The sequence below is a fragment of the Xenopus tropicalis genome, chromosome 3 (assembly GCF_000004195.4).
Source record: "Xenopus tropicalis strain Nigerian chromosome 3, UCB_Xtro_10.0, whole genome shotgun sequence".
In the NCBI taxonomy this organism is placed as follows: Eukaryota; Metazoa; Chordata; class Amphibia; order Anura; family Pipidae; genus Xenopus; species Xenopus tropicalis.
The window spans coordinates 15931915-15952568 of record NC_030679.2 but is presented as its reverse complement, the minus strand read 5'-3'; the positions used below and the strand labels follow the sequence as shown (position 1 = coordinate 15952568).

General features: G+C 39.6%; 1 protein-coding gene across 1 annotated transcript in view; it reads left to right on the top strand.

Moving 5' to 3' along the window:
• The window catches only part of polr3b (polymerase (RNA) III (DNA directed) polypeptide B), a 73369-nt gene extending 53020 nt beyond the window's left edge, over positions 1–20349 (top strand). The window contains 5 exon segments of the mRNA NM_001128049.1: positions 8615–8718; positions 9783–9949; positions 10541–10654; positions 11392–11565; positions 19649–20349. Coding sequence (NP_001121521.1) covers positions 8615–8718; positions 9783–9949; positions 10541–10654; positions 11392–11565; positions 19649–19778 — 689 coding nt within the window. The 3' untranslated portion in view covers positions 19779–20349.
• Positions 20350–20654: the final 305 nt, after the last annotated feature.

Here is a 20654-nt window from a genome sequence, read left to right as displayed (position 1 = left end):
GTATTGGTATAAGGAAATCCAAACGTAATCTCTTGCCTCCATAAATGTTTCCATTCCAGTGAATGACCCTTAACACAAACCTCTTCAGCTCTGAGAGCAAACAAAGCTTATGCCTTTTTGTGGTCTGGGTAGAACAAATCCATGAAGCTCAGGATAAAGTCTTAGCTGTGCAGGTTGGGGAACTCTTAAAGGACTTGTCAATCCCCCAAATCATTTTTTGCCCAATAAAAGAAAACATAATTCCTAGTAACTTTCCAATGTGAATTTATTGAAAGCAGCATTTGCTAAACTCCTGGTTGTTTCATTTTAATCAATGTTGCAACGGTCAGTTTCCTCCAGCAAAACAGGTCTGTCAGTTTGCTGGCTTGTGTTACATTGTTTCAAATATCAGAGCCACCAGGGCAGAGAATAGAAAAGGACTGGGAAACCCTACTTCTAATTGGAACTCGGAGTATCACTAATGTATTTAAGGGATAATGTACCCCCTACTGTAAATGATAACAATATAAGAAGTCACTGAGTCTGCAGGCTATATATATATATATATATATATATATATATAATTATAAATTTTTTTTTTTTTTTTTAGTAATAAAACAGTACCATATAGCTAAGATATAATTTGTCTTTAATTTTGACAAAACAATCATATTAGGTTTATTTAATGATTAAATTATTTCTTAATAAACTTGAAGGAGAATGAAAGGCTAATAAAGAGTTAATCTCAAACTGCAGACGTACCTTCAGTTGTCTGAATAGTGCCCTTAAGTCTCCCCATATTTCTCCCGTTCAGATGATCAGAAGCCTCATAGGAAAAAAAAAACCGCTGAGCTATGTAAAGAAAGCTCCCATAATGCCTCGCTCCTGCACCAAGACCGGTGTACATGCTCAGTTAATAAGACTATGAGTCAGCTTCCTGCTGATTGGCTCAGATCCACATTCCTAAGGGGGGGTGGAGTGAGTTCTTAGCATTCTTGAGGGAGGAGGGAGCAGGAGAGGGGAGAGAGCAGAGAGCTGCATGTCTCTGGCACATACAACAGACACAAGAAATCTTTTCACAGAGAAGTCAATACAGCATTTCTGTGAGTGTTTTTACATAGACCTTTCTGATAAAGTTTACTTAGTTTTTACCTTTCTCCTTTAAAGTATGATCCAAATTATGGGAAGACCTCTTAGCCAGATAACCCCAGGTCCTGAGAATTCTGAATAACAGGTCCCTTACCTGTATTTATATTTTGTCTCAACATTCAAAATTGTTTTAATAATCATATGCATTTGTGGTATCCAAGTATTCGGAAAAGCTTTGGCATTCATATGCTGTGGTTATGCATCCAGTAAAAGGCCATATTTTAAAACCTGTGAGGTTTTGATGTTCAGGCATGTAACCTGTTATCCAGAGTGCTCAGAATCTGGGCTTTTCTGGATAAGGGATTTCTTTGTAATTTGGTTCACCATACTTTGTGTACTAAAAAATTATTTAAACATTGAATAGGATTGTTCATCCTGCAAAATGGATTAAAGTACAAGGTACAAGTACAGAAAAAATCATTTTAAAAAATTGAGAGATGGCCTTCCCATGAATCTGAGTAGGCATAAATCCAGGATTCTGTTCGGGATTCAGCCTTTTTCAGCAGGATTCAGATTTGGACAAATCCATGCTTTTGGCCAAACCTAATCTGAATTCTTAAACTCACGTGACTTTTTGTCATATAAACATTGAAGTTGAAAATTTTTCACCCTTCCTTAATGCTAATTTGCATGTGCAAATTATTATTCAGATTCAGTATTTGGCCAGATCTTTCACAAAGGATTTGGGGTTCGACTGGATCTTAAAGTAGCCAATTCTGTGCATTCCTGATTTTGAGCTTTCTGGATAATAGGTTTCCAATTAACTATAATTATCCCATACCTGAATGTATGTCAGGAATCTCCATTACTACATAAATATTAAGTAGTGCTCTTGGGGGACTGTGGGACTTAAAATTAGTTGTGTTTTGAAACATAAAAAATAGAATGTATTATCGTTTTGTTTTTACCTTGTTACAGCAGTAAAATAAAACACTAGTTCATCCATATTTAGAGAGCTTATGAAATTCTGGGGGAAAAAGGTTTTCTGAATAAACCAAGTGACATTACAGAATGTTGAGAAACTGCTTGCCAATTTGCCGACACATTTCTAGAGAATCATCTGGAACTTTAGTTTTTCACTTCTCGCCATTAAAATGTGTAAAAGATATTGTATTTACTAGCGCCTCCCAAATACCAATACAATAATATCTGACTCTTTAAAACTGCTCGGCATCATTGCTTAGTTCTCTGATCTGTTGCTCTTTGTTGGAGGTGTTAATCCCTTTTCACATGACAGACTACGAATCGCTCTCCAAGAACAGCCATATATTGCTTTCTGTACATCAAAGAAGCATAGCCACTCTTCCTTCTGTGCCCAGCCGCAAGCAGGAGGAAATAGGAGGAAAATAAAAAGAATCGCTGTGTTTAGGAAATGCAGGGCTCAAACATTTGAAACTCTGGTCCTTTAGCAAATGGTTCAGTGTTAATATTCCCCCAATAAACATGTGGCCTCTGCAAAAGAAAACCATCACCTGGCTTGCCAGGCAAATCATAGAACATTTTTTTTTTTTTTTTTTTCAATAATTGTTTTCCATACTGCCAAACAACACTTTTTAAGTTGAAATTTTATTATTTTACAATGTTTATTATTTCATAAAACTGCATTTTTATACAACTGGAGGTTGTTTTCTTATTAGAGGTACATGGAATATGTCATTTAATTGGGTGAAGATCCTGCAGTGGCTTTATTTCATTTTTTTTTTTTTTTATAGAGGTCCATCCTAAAACCTAATATAAGTATATATTATATATTAAATATATAAATCATTTACTAGATTAGAATCAGTATGTCCAAATATTTCCAATGGTTTGTTATCAAATGCTAACATTTTTGATTTTTGGTTGATTCTAAATATTGGATTCAGATTTCATTGGTTAAGTATACTATGTATGTATAACTTTATCTATAAAGCGCCACAATGGTACGCAGCGCTGTACAGTCTTACAGTATACAAAATTACACACAGGGAGGACAAGTGTTATAATAAATACAATAAATAAGTATAAATACACAAGGAGTAAGTGCCATGTGGTATGAGGCACAGTAGGAAGGAGGTCCCTTCCCCGTAGAGCTTACAATTTAAGCTACTAGCTGAAGAAAATAGAATTGATAACAATTGGACAAACCATTTAGTTTACAATTTCAGATTTTGAATTGGCGAGGACTGGACCAAAATAATTTAAGTGGTTAATAAAACTTTTTTTTATGGATGATTGTTTTCTGCCTGTTGAATTTGAATCCCCAACAGCCAAAAATGTAGATTGTTGCATGCATTCATTTATTTTGTAGATCAGTTTTTGTCAATTACAAACTTAGTTTACATTTTTTTTAAGTAATGAATTTGCCTGCCTCTTATTCATGTTGTCAGATGTAAGTGGTTTATGAACTAGTATTAAAGGAACAGTAACACCAAAAAAATGATAGTGTATCAAAGTAATGAAAATATAATGTAGTATTGCCATGCACTAGTAAAAGTTGTGTGTGTTGCTTCAGAAAGACTCCTATAGTTTATATGAATAAGCTGCTGTGTAGCCATGGGCAGCCATTCAAGCTGGAAAAGCAGAAATGGCACAGGTTACATAGCAGGTAACTGGTAAGCTCTGTAGAATACAATGGAGTTCTACAGAGGTCCTGACCTAAACCATTTAGCCATTTTCCCCACAGTTACACAGCATCTTATTTATATAATAAAGTATAATGTGTGTTTGTAAACACACATCTCAACAGTGCAGAGCAATTGTACAGAATATTTGAATTACTTGGAAACACTTTTTTGGTGTTAATGTTCCTTTAAATACAATTCCAACCCCCACCAACACATTTTTTTATCCATGTTCTATGTTATATGATATTTATGTGTTTATCTGGGGTTTAGAAAAATTGTGCCAAAATAATGATTGCTGATTTTTTTTGTTTGGACCTGTAGAATAGCCTTGGCGCACCCCCTTATTCTTTTTTATTTCTTTTGAATGTAAATCAATAAATACATGCTATATATTTCAAACCTGGTTGTCAAATGTGCTCCAAACAAATAGAGCAAACATTGCATGTATTTAAGGGCCCTTTTCTATCCCTCCTGTGCAATAGGAATCTATTTGTCCCAAAAAAATATTGGCTTCTGAAAAAATGACAGGATAATTAGGCAACCGGTAGAAGAGGCGGGGTCGCCCTTCAACCTGCTTAGCTTTTGTTATGCAAAGTTACACGTATGAATCCCATATTAAACATTCATTTAAAGGCAAAGTAAATATTTAGCTCAAGCAGAGCCGCAGAGTGACCTTGCTGACCTTGGAGCTGGCACTTAAAAAGAAATTACCTGAATCGTCATTTACAGCATGGAATAAAATCTCCACCTCTGTTTCCAAATAGTGCGAGCAAAACACACACTGTTCAGCTGGCCATACTACTTGTCTGTGTATTTTTGGAATTTCCTGTGGTTATTGTTTAATAATAGGGCTGCAGAAGTGTGAGGTTTTCAATTAATCGCGCCTTTGTGCTAGTCAGCCTATGCAAATTAATTACTTGAAGCCTTTCAGGGGCTCCTGGGAAAGCTGTAAGGCAAGGGAATTATTTGGTTCCCCCCCTAAAGTGATGTTTCAAGTAGCATCTACCCCCCCCCCCCCCCACTTTCTCTCCTTTTCATTGCACTGTTAACGAGGCTGTAAATGGGTAACTGAAATTTGCCCCTAGTATAAATATTATCAGGAACCTTACATGTGTCATTGAGTAGTTGAGTAGTTTGCTTAATGAATATGTCTCTTAGTTTAGCCTGAATACTTTGTAGCAGAAATTATTTGATTATATATATATATATATATATATATATATATATATATATAATTTTTGGGTTTTTTTGTTTCTTAAAAAAAAATGGAAACTGGAAAAAACCTTTTTTGATTTCTGTAATAATTCTCACTACTTATGCAGCAGTTTTTAACCCTTTGTCAGCTAGGGCGCTAGGGCATGCGCAGTAGAGTGAAAAGCCGAACTTTAACAGAGAAGTCTACTTTTTCACTCTACTGCGCATGCGCGCGGCGAAGGAGGAAGCGCTGCAGGTACCCCGGGCTGGTGCTGTTCTCTCCATACAGGGGCACCAAGCCCGGGGTAAAAGGTAAGCAATTCAAGTCACTTGGGGGTGCCTAACATTTTGGCACCCCCAAGTGACTTAGCTTTTCCTTTAAAGGGGTTGTTCCGCTTCAGAGTCCAAATCTTATTAAACCACCAACAACCTGACATACTGACAACTTCCTATATGCTTACATCATCACATCCAGGCTTTGCCCTTACTTTTTTCCTATTGGACAAATGTATTGGATGCTTGTGCACTCTAACCAGTTGCATATATTGAAAGGTCATTGGTTAATTTCTTTCTTGCTATGACATAGGCAAACAGACGCATATCACTAATTGAACATTATAAGTTATGTTAGATTTGCATCACTGTCACAGGCACAGGAAGCAATGTCAGACTGACAGGAGACACAGCTAATAGGAGTTAAGTCTGCTACCAGTACTATATGTGACATTATATAAGGAAGTTAAAAAGCAACTGTAATGTTTATAGGGTCTGTGCAGAAGTAAATGATCAGTGGAGGGATGATTCTGAGGTGCATATCTTTTCAGCTGCACATTTTTTTTTGTTAACTATGTATATGGCAAAGATTGTTCTATTACAGTCTAATACTACTACAGGTATGGGACCCATTATCCAGAATGCACAGGACCTGGGGTTTTCCGGATAAGGGATCTTTCCATAATTCGGATCTTTTACTTAAAGTCTGCTAAAAACATTATTTAAACAGTAATTAAACCCAATAGGATTGTTTTGCCTCCAATAAGAATTAATTATATCTTAGTTGGAATCAAGTACAAGGTACTGTTTTATAATTGCAGAGAAAAAAGAAATCATTTTTAAAAATGTGAATTATTTGATTAAAATGGAGTCTATGGAAGATGGCCTTTCCGTAATTCAGAACTTTCTGGATAATGGGTTTCCGGATAAGGGGTCCGATACCTGTACTACTAATTTTATTAAAATTCATTTTTTTAGGGAATTTCATTTTATTAAATTTATTTTTGTAATTTTGTTTAGGGAATTTGCATTTTATGTACATTATTTTTTTTTTTTTTATATATATATTTTTTAGGGTGTATGCGTTTTATTTGCACTCATAATTTTTAGGGAACAATTGAATGACAAATGAATATGTATTTAGGAAATTTGCTTTTTATTAAAATTAATTTTGCCTTTTATAAGGGAATTTATATTTCAAATTAATATTTTAGGGAATTTGTATTTTATTCAAATTCATATTAAGTTCGGGAATTGGCACTTTATTTGAATTCCTGTTTTCATTTTGGTAATTTTGTATTGAAATTTTATTTATTTTTTTTAAATCTGGTTTATATGTATTACATTTTTGAGCATCTTACACCTGGAAATCATCATTTCTATATTTAGCACCGTGGAGTATTCATTAGTTCCAAAACTATAACCAACTTTATCCTAAGCTCATTATGCCCTCTTTGTGTTAACTTGTATTAAAATCTGTCAGCTATGACTGGTCTTCTAGGCAGAGCCAGCGGAGCAGAATAAGTTAATTATTTACTTGTGTCACTAGTTCTCTTCATCTAATGAAATGCACAGCTGTGTTAGATGTGCGCTTCGATGTGTAGATCCCATTGTTGCACGAGTCAGCAGAGGGTAGAAGCCGCTATGATGGAGAGTCCTCACTTCTTTCTGCTGTTCTGCCTTTCTGTGTCGATTTCATGGATCTTTTATCATTCGCTTTCACACAAAACAAACAACACAGTGGCTGACTGCTATGGGAACCGGCTGGGCACATAAAAGGGGGTTCTCAGGGGGGGCTGGCACATTCGAAAGTTACCTTCAGTTTACATTCTGGCTTGTAACTTTGATTTTAAATCTACAAAAAAAAACAAACCCTGTTGCTCAGGCAGAAAGGACTTATTGTGGCACCTAAATATATAGCTGTAAAAGCTTTTGTTCATGGATTGATAGAAGAATTTGAACTACAGGCTGGGGGAGATCATTTTCCTTGCGCTTCTTACTTCCTGTGAGTAGGACAAAGAAAACTAATTTTCCCTAGCCATGCAATTAAGTGCAGATATGGGTTTTATAGTGTATTTAGGTCCAAATTGAACCAATTAATTCTTCCCTATTTATTTATTTTTCATTTTGGTAATATTGTTTTTATTTTAATTTAGGCGTTGGGGGGGGGTTAGAAAAGTGTAGTGAGAGGGGTGATTGATAATTAAATAAGGGGTTTTTCATGCTAGGGTTTTTAACGTTGACCATTGGCATTGGTGGGTTTACACGTCATGGTCTATAATCACGCGCGCCTATCTGGGGGGGGGGGGGGGGGGGGGAGTTCTCCATTTCTTTTTGAGTAATACATCTCCTTTTACAAAGTTTGTTGGTTGTTCATTGTTCTGAGCACCATTTTCTGATTTCTTTTTATTTCTCTTTGCATTTATAAACTACAAGTTTAAGACTGTACATGATGATTTCATGCTTAAGACAGAAATTTGTTGGAATCTGAGCACCAGTTTCTCCGGCACCTGTGAATTTCAAATGTCCCATTCAAAAAGACTATAAACCAAGAGGCCTACAAACCAGGAGTTTGTGAGCAAGTGCTTGAGATAAATAGCCATGACTTACGCATTCTTCTCTCTTCTCATAAAGCCTAATGACTTGTCGCCTTGGAATCTTAAAGTTGCTTCTCCCCCCCCAGAAGGTCAACTTATTAAGTTGCATGTTCCTTCAATATCGTTGCAAATATTTCAAGTGCTGTCAGTTCTTTTTAGAGGAAGCGATGCCCCTAAAATGATATAAAATTACGTATTCCTTGGGTTTCAAGGAGAGGAGGGTTTGTGTCTCGCCGCACCCCTTCAGCAAGCACTTTGTAGCATCCACAATGATCACACTAAAAGTTCATTTTGATACAATTTGTCTTCATGTAAAAACGTGTTTGCGTCATGTAAAAATGTGTTTGCATAAAACTTCCAGTAATTATTTTAATTTTCTGAACTCTCTTACACATTTAATAGAAAAAAAAAAATTTTGGACCTGAAGATAGAAATAAAAAATTAGTTTTCAGGAATATTTTTGCCTCCTTTTTTTCTGAAATACCTATATTCGGCTCTTGTGAGCAGAAGCTTTACTTTGTGGTGTCTGTTATGTCTTCCTTTCTGGCAAAAAAAAACTGCGGTTTTCTACTGCTTTATGGCAGGGATTCTAGTCGTGCACTCAGAATTAGAGACTATTGCTTTATCTGAAGATATTTATCTGTTTAAATATATACCCATGGGTGTTTTAGCCAGCGTTGAGTCATGGTGGTGTACCACCTGGTATATGGGTTCCCCCTGACGCCATTAACCCTGTCTAGGTGAGTTACTGGTGGAGCCATCAGGCTCCATGAGACAGGTGAGCAAGTAAATTCAGTTATCTTCTTGCTTTTACAGGTGTTTGCGGTTTGATTGTCCCTCAAGAGGATATGCCATTTTGTGAAACTGGCATCTGCCCAGACATTATCATGAATCCTCACGGCTACCCATCCCGTATGACGGTGAGGTCCAATTTGCCACCCCTGTGAATTTGCCACATTCTGTATTCTTGTGTTTTTACCATTCATTGACTGGTAGGATTGCAAAAGTGGTGCACTACTACTAGCCCACACCTTTCACTGAGAAAGAGAAGGCATTACCAGATTGGACAGTTCCTGTTTTAGGATTGGTTATTTTGGTGTACCAGGTCTCACATATTTATTATAGTCCTTGTCCTCAACCACTCAAAACAGGTTATGCTAAGGAAGACTGCATTTTTAAGGTTGAGTGCCCTTCTAAAAACTGTGTAGAGTTATGAGTTATCTGCTGTGCCTGGGAGTGTCGTGGTCATTTAAGCAAAACTAATGTTGCCCAGTCATTTAATTATGTGTGTGCAGCTTAAAATAATAAACCTTTAGCGTATTTAATGGTAACTTATAGAAACGAAGACAGCAAGAGCTCCATCCAAAGCCCCTTACAGTGTAAGAACGTTTAGCCCTAATCCAAGGCAATTTAATTGGTCATGCTGTAAAAGGTTTGGTGGTCTCCAGCCATCAGCCATTATTATGGGATACCGTGATCATAGCTCAGCTTCTGTGTATAAATGAATAGTGTGGAATATGGGGTTACCTATATTAAATTAAGCCCTACTTTCCAGATGCATCAGCAACATCCTCTTTGATTTATTACTGGTAGTTCCCCTTGGGAAATCTTAGCAGTGTTTGGGATTTTATCAAGTGTTTAATTCAGGAAGGCTTCATGTGAAGATCCTTCATGCAGATTACGGTATCTCCTTGGTCAGCAATATGTATTCCAAATCAAGCTAGTCATGTGACCAAGTATAATTATTGGTTGGACTTCCAAAGCCTGCTGGGAGGGGACCCACTTTTCTCTTGTGGGGGCCCAGTAGGAATACAAAACCTGTGGACCCAAACTGAACAGTGCTAAACATTATTTTTGAGCATCCCAGCAATGGTTGGTGCTGGTTAGTTGGTTGGGCAGCTGTACCCCTTTTTGGCTGTCCTATCAGTTTAGATAGTCTCCAGACTCACTCTTTCATATTATTAAAAGTCCTTTGCCCTCACAGGTTGGAAAGCTGATCGAACTCTTGGCAGGGAAAGCCGGGGTCCTTGATGGCAGATTCCACTATGGAACAGCCTTTGGAGGCAGTAAAGTGAAGGACGTGTGCGAAGATCTCATTCGATATGGCTACAACTACTTGGGGAAGGACTATGTAACATCTGGTATCACAGGGTAACAATCTGCTAAATCACTCCCTTTTACTGAAAGTCAGCTGGGAGGATTAAGTCTGATGCGGCCCCTGTCCCCGTGGGTGAAAGATTTAAGTGGAACCTTGTGGAGATCCTTCTGTGGCTCAGTGGAGAAGGTTAAGAGCGTAGACACACTGGCTTCATTAGCAGATCAAGTGCAGTGACAGATGTAGAACCTTCAGAGTCAGTTGTCTCCATAAATAAACCTTTGCCTTTCAGCAGTACTTGCTGTTTTTTTGTTTGGGTTTTTTGTGTTTTGTTTTGTCCATCCTCGGGTTTTCCTACTGTTAGTGGGTTTCTGTACATTGTGACATTAGTCAGATTTGGCTGGTATTGGCTTTCTGCCACTCGAGCTGCACCTATTTTGCACGTTTCCAGCCCTTATAAATGACCCTGATCTTAGCAGCATTATTGACACCAGCAAAAAAAAAAAAAACCCTTTTCTTCACAAATAAATGCACCCCTTCCACATGCCCTACACACACATGTTATAGCCAAGCTGTAGGCCTTTTAATACTAAGGGCATCTACAGTTCCCATCAAAGGTATTGATCCCTGGTTTTAATTTCCTGCAGGGAACCTCTAGAAGCCTATATTTATTTTGGTCCGGTGTATTATCAGAAGCTAAAGCACATGGTGTTGGATAAGATGCATGCCCGAGCAAGAGGTCCCAGGGCAGTGCTAACAAGGTAAGCTTATAATTTTTTCGAGACAGATTGTTATAAACTTCCTCTGCTTTGGCTGCCTTGATCTTGTTGAGAGGTGAGCACCCAATTGCCCCTGGGAGGGGGGAGCACATTTGCATGCCTGATTTTACCTCTGCAGAAGGCACCTACCTATTCCATGTGGGTTAGTAGTTTTTATCCATTATTCTTTGGGTTGGGTGCCTCGTATTTTTGCTTTGGGCAAGGAACCTCTCCTTTTCTGTGTTTTGGGTGAGGTTTTGCCCTGGCTGCCTTTGGGTAAGTTAGGTTGTGAGTCTCCTCTTTTTTGCTATGGGTACTGTGATGCCTGGGTTGCCCTCTGGATGATGGTGCCCCGATTGCCTTTGCAAAAGGCAGTGACCACCAGTGCTCAAGCAAAGAAGTGGCCTGTTTCACAATGCCCTTGGGAAAGGTGGTGTCCTTTTTGTTGTCCTTGGGTAAGGCTTTTTTTGCCCTTTATTCTGTTGTCCTTGAGTAAGTCCTTGGCCAAGGCGGTGCCCTGTTTCACACTACTCTAGGTAAGGTGGTGCCCCCATTGCCTTTGGACAAGGCAGCACCCAGTTTCCTATTTTTGTTGGGAAAGGCACTGCCCTAGTTCCCCAATGCCCTTGAGTAAAGTGGTGCCCCACATTTTTAGATTTCAGGAGACTAGTAATATTGTTGGCATCCAAGTAGAAAATGCAGCATAAAAAGTAGCTGACAGTTACTTCCTGTTGTACCAGGCAGCCCACGGAAGGTCGATCCCGAGATGGCGGCCTGCGTCTCGGAGAAATGGAACGTGACTGCCTGATTGGCTATGGGGCCAGCATGCTGCTATTGGAGAGGCTGATGATTTCTAGTGACGCCTTTGAAGTGGACGTCTGTGGGAAGTGCGGCCTGCTCGGATACTCCGGCTGGTGAGTGAAGCCTTACTGTGTCCCTTAAAGGAACATTACATTGATAAATTTTGAAAACATTGTGCATAGATTTCCCTGTGGAATTCCTATTCTGCATTCCTTAGCTGTGTTCAAATGCATTGCCCTGCAAACATGATTATACCATTTTTATTTCATGACCGTTTTGACCACCAGGGGCCACTATCACCACTGGAGCCTGCACTAATTTCATTGGTTGCTCTGAGGCACTGTATGACAGCTCCAAGTCATGTATAATATAGGACAGCTTGAAAAAATAGGACCTTCCATACTGCTTGACTTGCTTGATGCTTTCTCCATAAATACCATTAGCGGCAGCCCTGGATATATGGCTATAAGATGATAATGCGGACTGAAAAGAGTGCCTCAGCCAAGCAATATGGCAACTTCCATATGCATAAATATATAATAGACAGAGAGAATGGTTTTTGCACACAGTAAGCTGTATCCTCATTCTATACAATATGGCAACGCACGTACATATAAAATATTAATATTTTGTTATTATTAATTGCATTTTTTAAAAAAGCAACAGCTACCTAGGCTGAGCCTTTAACCAACTGCTGTCTGCTTTACCAATTTGTGAAAAAGACACAATGGTACAACTGCTGTCTAAGCAAAGTTTGTTGCTCCGGTTACTTAAAGGGAAAATAACATATTTTACATACTGAACTTACTGTAGCAGCCCAGAGGTTCAGCTGCCCTATAACTGTAATGATCCAGGCCTGAACTTACTGTACCAGCCCAGAGGTTCAGCAGCCCTATAACAGCAATGATTCAGGCCTGAACTTACTGTACCGGCCCAGAGGCTCAGCAGCCCTATAACAGCAATGATTCAGGCCAATGTTTAGGTCAAGTTTAGTTGTTCACGGGAGTGCCGTGTCTTGGATCTTGTGCTTTAGGCTGCTGTTGGGAAGCTAAGCTTAGGGGTTATTACATTAACATTAACATTTATTTATAAAGCGCCAACATATTCCGCAGCGCTGTACAATAAGTGGAGCGCTGTACAATAAGTGGATTGGAAATGATCACAGAAAGTAAGGTCACATCTGTCATAGAAACTGATGCTACAGGGCTGGTTATTAAATTCCAATGTAGAAACCACTGAGCTGTCCTGTAATCAATCTCACTTAATTACTAATTAGCCTTGTACAATAGCTGTTATATTGTATATACACGGTATATTGTGAGGTCCCTAAGCTCAGGTAAGTGACAGCAGCTCAGTGCTGGGAATCAGCAGAAAAGAAGGTGGGGAGCTACTGGTGGGTACCTTCAGGGGCACAGATCTTCCCTGCTAAAAGGTTGTGGGGACCTTGGACTGGTAAAGAACCCCAAAACATAAGGTGTAACATTTTTTTCCCTCACGTCCCTTGGCAGCACTTACTAGAGAGATGACTTCCACCTGGTAGGAAAACACCACACCCCCCAATTAATTACTCCACCCCCTCATCTCCTATAAGTCCCTCTGCTTCCCTCTAGCCCTCAGTGTTTTTTTCCTACCCAAGGGATTACACCATGTATTTTTTTTTTTTATATACCTGGGCGCCTTTCAGATGACTGGCCTCCAGAAATGCGTATGACCAGGGCGCCTTACAGATGTTTGTGCCCCCTGCGTGGTGGTGGACTTACCCTTACGCATTCCCTGTGGAAATCAGGGCTGTTACCAGGTCGCCTATCAAATGATTGTGCCTCCTGTGTATTGTAACCGGCGGCCGCTGCACTCCTCTGTGTTCGGCAGGTGAGAGCGCGATGTGATGACGTCATCAGCGGCGCCGGTGGAACCCATGCAGGCGTTGGAACGCAAACGTCATATCCGGGAAAGGAATGCCGTTTTAAACCAGCAAGCATGGCGGATCATTGCCGCTCCCAGGGGTACTGCTGTTGGCCCGTGCTGGCCCTGTGCATAGCGTTCCAACTCTGCCAGTAAGTAAGCATCCATAGATGCTTTTTTTCTCCTTAAAGCTGTTTTTTGTTCTGCTTATGACACGGGGCCGTTTTGTGCTTATGTTGTTTCAGCAATGGCTGACACTGCTTTAGAAAAGGAGAAGGGAAAGTCTAAAGAGAAGGCTAAAACTAAAGAAAATTTATCTGAATCTCCTAAAGGGAAGAAAGAGATAAAGAAACCAGCCTCCATATCTTGTTTTGGGTGTGATATAAAATTTAACCCTGTGGAAGGTGAAAAGTTATGCAATACATGTAAAGGGAAACTAAAAAATCCTGTCAATTCCCCAGAAGGGACTGAGGGACTAGTGTCCTGGATGAAAGGAGCTATGATGCAGGCTTTTGAATCTTTTAAGCAGAAGCCAAATAAAGAGGTATTGCAAGCTGACAGTCCATTTTATGAGGATTTTTCATCTGATACATCATTTGGGGAAGGTACCTCTAAGTTTAAATATGAATCTGAGTCAGAGGAAGGAGAAATTTCAGAATCTGAAGATTTTTTTCCTGTTGATGATATAGGGGCCCTAATTGCGGCTGTCAGAGATACAATGGGGTTAGAAGAGTCTTCTGAGCCCCCTAAAAAATCAAGTAAATTGTTTGCAAACATAAGTAAGCGTAAACCATCTTTTCCAGTGGATGAAGCTATTAAGAACAAAATTAAAAGTCAGTGGTCTGTCTTAGATAAGAAATGGGCTCCGCAAAAGAAGTTTTATTCTCTTTTTCCTTTTGAGGTTGAGGACACAAAATTCTGGGATGTACCTCCAAAATTGGATCCTCCAGTAGCCCAAACTATCAAAAGAACAACTTTACCGTTAGAAGACCGTACTGGTCTCAGGGACGCCATGGATAGGAAAGCAGAGGGGGCCCTAAGAAAAACCTATCTGGCAGCAGCAGCAGGTTTCAAGCCAGCAATAGCGGCGGCTTCAGTGGCAAGATCTCTTAAGGTCTGGATCCTGCAACTAGAGAAAGCCTTAAAGAAGGGAGTACCAAGAGAAAATCTTTTAGCAGATTTGCCTATGGTGATCTCGGCCTCTGATTTTTTAACTGAAGCTGCTTTATCTTCAGTGGATATATTGGCTAAAACTACAGCATTTGCTACCTCAGCCAGAAGAGCTCAAACCCTGGCTCAAACCATGGGTGGCAGATATAGCCTCCAAAAACCGTCTGCTTAATCTTCCATTTGAGGGAGAAAAACTTTTTGGATCCCAGCTGGAACTTCTAGTGGAAAAGAAGTCTGATGATAAAGTGAGAAGCTTACCTCAAGACAAGAAATTATACCCAATCTAGAGGAAGATCTTCAAGAGGAAGGGGCCGTCCAAATTTCAATCAAAAACCTTTCTCAGCATGACGCCTTGCCAGTTGGAGGAAGATTGAAGGGGTTCGTTCAGGAATGGGAAAAAATCACCTCAGACAAATGGGTGTTACAAACAATAAGCCTAGGATATTCAATAGAATTCTATGGTCTTCCTCCAACAAGATTTATAGAAACACGCTTACCAAAACAAAGGGTTGCAAAACAAGCCATGGAATTAGCAATCCAAGAATTCAAAGAAATGAAAGTATTGATTCAGGTACCCCAAAAAGAAAAATTCAGGGGGGTCTACTCCCCAATCTTCCTTGTACCAAAACCAAACGGGAAATACAGAACCATCATAGATCTAAGATATTTAAATCAATTTATATTCAAGAAGAAGTTCAAAATGGAATCAATAAGATCCACCCTGTTAGCGCTTCGCGAAGGGGATGTGATGTGTACTATAGATCTAAAAGACGCCTACCTTCATATTCCCATAAGGGAATGTCACCATAAATTCTTAAGAGTAGCCATAAGGGGACCTGCAGGAACAGAACACCTTCAATTCGCAGCCCTGCCGTTTGGAATATCGAGTGCACCAAGAGTCTTTACAAAGGTAATAATAGTAGTCGCAGCGTACTTAAGAACTCAAGGTATTGCTATTATTCCTTATCTGGACGATTGTCTACTAAAAGCAGAAACCGATTTAGGGTTACAAAGGAACCTATTCAAAGCAATAGAGGTTTTCCAGTCATTGGGCTGGTTAATAAATTGGGAAAAATCCAATCTAAATCCTACAAAAGAGATAAAGTTTTTGGGAATGATCTGGAACACAGAAGAAGGAAGAATTTTCCTTCCTCCAGGAAAAAGGGAAAAAATCAGAGACAGAGTGCGCAAGTTTCAAAACAAAAAATTTTCTTCAATAAAGCAGGGTTTAGAAATTTTGGGTCTTTTTTCAGCAGTATTAGAAGCAGTTCCATGGGGTCGTGCCCATATGAAGGACCTGCAAAAATATATGAACTCAGTTTGGGATCATCAGAAGGCATCACTCAGAAGCCAGCAATAGCGGCGGCTTCAGTGGCAAGATCTCTTAAGGTCTGGATCCTGCAACTAGAGAAAGCCTTAAAGAAGGGAGTACCAAGAGAAAATCTTTTAGCAGATTTGCCTATGGTGATCTCGGCCTCTGATTTTTTAACTGAAGCTGCTTTATCTTCAGTGGATATATTGGCTAAAACTACAGCATTTGCTACCTCAGCCAGAAGAGCTCAAACCCTGGCTCAAACCATGGGTGGCAGATATAGCCTCCAAAAACCGTCTGCTTAATCTTCCATTTGAGGGAGAAAAACTTTTTGGATCCCAGCTGGAACTTCTAGTGGAAAAGAAGTCTGATGATAAAGTGAGAAGCTTACCTCAAGACAAGAAATTATACCCAATCTAGAGGAAGATCTTCAAGAGGAAGGGGCCGTCCAAATTTCAATCAAAAACCTTTCTCAGCATGACGCCTTGCCAGTTGGAGGAAGATTGAAGGGGTTCGTTCAGGAATGGGAAAAAATCACCTCAGACAAATGGGTGTTACAAACAATAAGCCTAGGATATTCAATAGAATTCTATGGTCTTCCTCCAACAAGATTTATAGAAACACGCTTACCAAAACAAAGGGTTGCAAAACAAGCCATGGAATTAGCAATCCAAGAATTCAAAGAAATGAAAGTATTGATTCAGGTACCCCAAAAAGAAAAATTCAGGGGGGTCTACTCCCCAATCTTCCTTGTACCAAAACCAAACGGGAAATACAGAACCATCATAGATCTAAGATATTTAAATCAATTTATATTCAAGAAGAAGTTCAAAATGGAATCAATAAGATCCACCCTGTTAGCGCTTCGCGAAGGGGATGTGATGTGTACTATAGATCTAAAAGACGCCTACCTTCATATTCCCATAAGGGAATGTCACCATAAATTCTTAAGAGTAGCCATAAGGGGACCTGCAGGAACAGAACACCTTCAATTCGCAGCCCTGCCGTTTGGAATATCGAGTGCACCAAGAGTCTTTACAAAGGTAATAATAGTAGTCGCAGCGTACTTAAGAACTCAAGGTATTGCTATTATTCCTTATCTGGACGATTGTCTACTAAAAGCAGAAACCGATTTAGGGTTACAAAGGAACCTATTCAAAGCAATAGAGGTTTTCCAGTCATTGGGCTGGTTAATAAATTGGGAAAAATCCAATCTAAATCCTACAAAAGAGATAAAGTTTTTGGGAATGATCTGGAACACAGAAGAAGGAAGAATTTTCCTTCCTCCAGGAAAAAGGGAAAAAATCAGAGACAGAGTGCGCAAGTTTCAAAACAAAAAATTTTCTTCAATAAAGCAGGGTTTAGAAATTTTGGGTCTTTTTTCAGCAGTATTAGAAGCAGTTCCATGGGGTCGTGCCCATATGAAGGACCTGCAAAAATATATGAACTCAGTTTGGGATCATCAGAAGGCATCACTCAGAAAGAAACTCTATGTTCCACCGGAAATAAAGAAATCTCTTACTTGGTGGTTACACCCAGGGAACCTTTCAAAAGGTTCATCCCTATTTCCTATTCCTCCCTTAGTCATCACAACAGACGCAAGTGGCAAAGGTTGGGGAGCACATTTAGGAAACCTGGTAGAGCAAGGTATCTGGGAAAAAGGTATTGGTCATCAGGCAGCAAACTCCTTAGAGTTGGAAGCAGTATGGAGAGCTCTGCTTGCTTTCAAAACTATTGTAAAAGACCAAAATGTTCTAATACATACAGACAATGTGGCAACAGCCTACTATATAAATCACCAAGGAGGTTCCAGAAGCAAAGATCTGGGAATGAGAATAAAAAAGATCATGGGCTGGGGAGAAAAAAATCTAAAAAGTATTCTAGCCCGCCATATCTCTGGGCACAGCAATATCAGAGCAGACTTTTTAAGTCGCAGGTTGATACTCCCCGGGGAGTGGAGTCTAGATCCAGAAACATTTCTTCAGATTTGCAAGGTCTGGGGTTCTCCAGAAATAGACCTCATGGCCTCAAAGTACAATGCAAAGCATCAAAGATATTTTTCCCTTACAGCAGGCCAAGGCGAGGAAGCAGTGGATGCTCTAGCCCAATCATGGGATTTCAGCCTAGCATATGTCTTTCCGCCTATCCCTATGTTAGCAAGAGTGATCAAGAAAATTGCACTTTGCTCAACAGAAGTGATTCTAATAGCTCCTGCCTGGCCCAGAAGGAGTTGGTACTCCAGTCTCCTCCAACTTTCTGTCAGTCCTCCTTGGCTCCTTCCAGTGAAGGAAAATCTCCTACACCAGGGACCAATTTTGCATCCAAACCCTGCAGCTCTTCAGCTCACAGCATGGAGACTGAAAGGGATGTTATGAAAGCACAAGGGATATCTTCACCAGTCATTGAAGTTCTGTTACAGAGCAGGAAAGAAATTACAAATAAAATTTATCAAAGAATTTGGTCTTGTTTCAGGAAGTGGTGCTCAAATAAGAAACTAACTCCAGAAGATGTTCCAGTGTCAATCATATTAGATTTTCTACATGATGGATTTAAGAAGAAATTAGCTCCAAATACACTTAAGGTACACATTGCGGCCTTATCAGCTTTCAAGAACATATCCTTGGCGGAGCATCCATTGATCAAAAGATTTGTCAGGGCTGTTCAAAATATTAGACCTAAGACAAATAACCTAACTCCAAATTGGGACTTAGACATTGTGTTAAGAGCCTTACAAAATGTTCCTTTTGAACCCTTGGAAGAAGTTTCCCTGTATCATCTGTCCATTAAAACAGTATTTTTAGTGGCAGTTTGTTCAGCCAGACGCGTAGGAGAACTGCAAGCTTTATCATGTAAAAATTCGTGTCTACAAGTTTTTCCAGACAGGATCATTCTCAAAGCAGATCCTTGGTTCAGACCTAAAGTCTCATCTAATTTTCATAGAAACTTTGAAGTCATTCTTCCAGCTTTTTTTGCAGAACCAAGAAATAAAGTGGAGGAAAAGCTACACTTACTGGATGCCAAAAGATGTGTTTTGTTCTATTTAAACAAGGTAAAACCTTTTCGTATATCTCATAACCTTTTCGTTTCCTTTTGGGGAAAGAACAAGGGGAAGCGTGCCTCAAAAACTTCCATTTCCAGATGGATAAAACAGGCAATTTCCTTAGCCTATTCTGCTTCAGGAAAATCAATACCTCCAAACCTCAAGGCACATTCTACCAGAGCAGTGTCAGCCTCACAGGCAGAAGTTGGAGGTGTGTCAGTGGACCAGATATGTAGAACAGCTTCGTGGGCAAGTTTCAGAACATTTGCAGAGCATTACCGACTGAACGTAGGTACCCCTGGGGAAGTGGCGTTCGCAAATACGGTACTTTATTCAAATTGTAAAAAAAAAACCCCTTGACGTACTGCTACTCAACTCTCTCTAGTAAGTGCTGCCAAGGGACGTGAGGGAAATAACGGATTTATACTTGCGTAAATTCCTTTTCCCTCAGTCCCGAAGGCAGCACAATATCCCTCCCTTACAGTAAATATTCTATCAGCATTGTGTATGTGTCTTATTGCTTGAGAAAATCACTGAGGGCTAGAGGGAAGCAGAGGGACTTATAGGAGATGAGGGGGTGGAGTAATTAATTGGGGGGTGTGGTGTTTTCCTACCAGGTGGAAGTCATCTCTCTAGTAAGTGCTGCCTTCGGGACTGAGGGAAAAGGAATTTAAGTAAGTATAAATCCGTTATTTAGCCTTGATTTTTTGTTGAGCTTTAGTTTCCCTTTAAGAAAGAACCCTTGCTAATGGTTGTTTGTCCTTGTGTCTAGGTGCCATTTCTGCAAGTCGTCTTGTCATGTCTCCTCCTTGAGGATCCCCTACGCCTGCAAGTTGCTCTTCCAAGAGCTCCAGTCAATGAATATTATCCCCAGACTCAAACTGGCCAAGTATAATGAATAAACTGACTAGAGATGCACCAAATCCAGGATTCAGCTTGGGATTTGGCCAAGATGCAGCCTTTTCCAGCATGATTTGGATCCAGCCGAACCACTCCGAATCCTTAAAATCACTTGACTTTTTGTAACATAAACACAGTTCTCTTTAACCCCTCCGTAGCCTAATTTGCACATACAAATTAGGATTCGGATTCAGTTCAGTATTTGGCAAAATTTTTCACAAAAGATTCGGGGTTCGCCCAAAATAGTGGATTTGGTGCATCCCTAAAACTGACCCCCATCTGCCCCACAGAGGCTGTACATACAGCAAAGACTCTGCTTTGTTGGCATGTAAATAATATGATTTATTTAACCAGTACAAAGGACTTGCGGGTTGTGGCCAGCGGCCATTTTTCTTTATAGTGTTTTAAAGGAAACCCTATAAAGGCAAAAAGCTTGATGCTAGAGGAAGCCATATTTGGGGTGAAACAGCGTCTCTGTGAGTTTTCTGATATTTATAACGTTTCAGCAAATTTGAATAAACTGAAGCAACTATTTTTTTCTGTTTATAAGGAAATAAAATTGTATTTGCGGTCTCTAGTGTGTTACTATGTTCCAAGCCCTGATGCAGGCATATGGGGTCTGTTAGGCAGAATGTTTGGGACCTGGGTGTTTCCAGATAAGGGATTTGGAGATCTGCTAAATGTCTACTAAAAAATGATTTAAACATGAACTAAACCCAACAGGATAGTTCTGCCCCCAATAAGGGGTAATTATATCTTGGCATCAAGTACAGGTACTGTTTTATCATTACAGAGAAAAGGGAATCATTTAACCATTAAATAAACCCAATAGGGCTGTTCTGCCCCCAATAAGGGGTAATTATATCTTAGTTGGGATC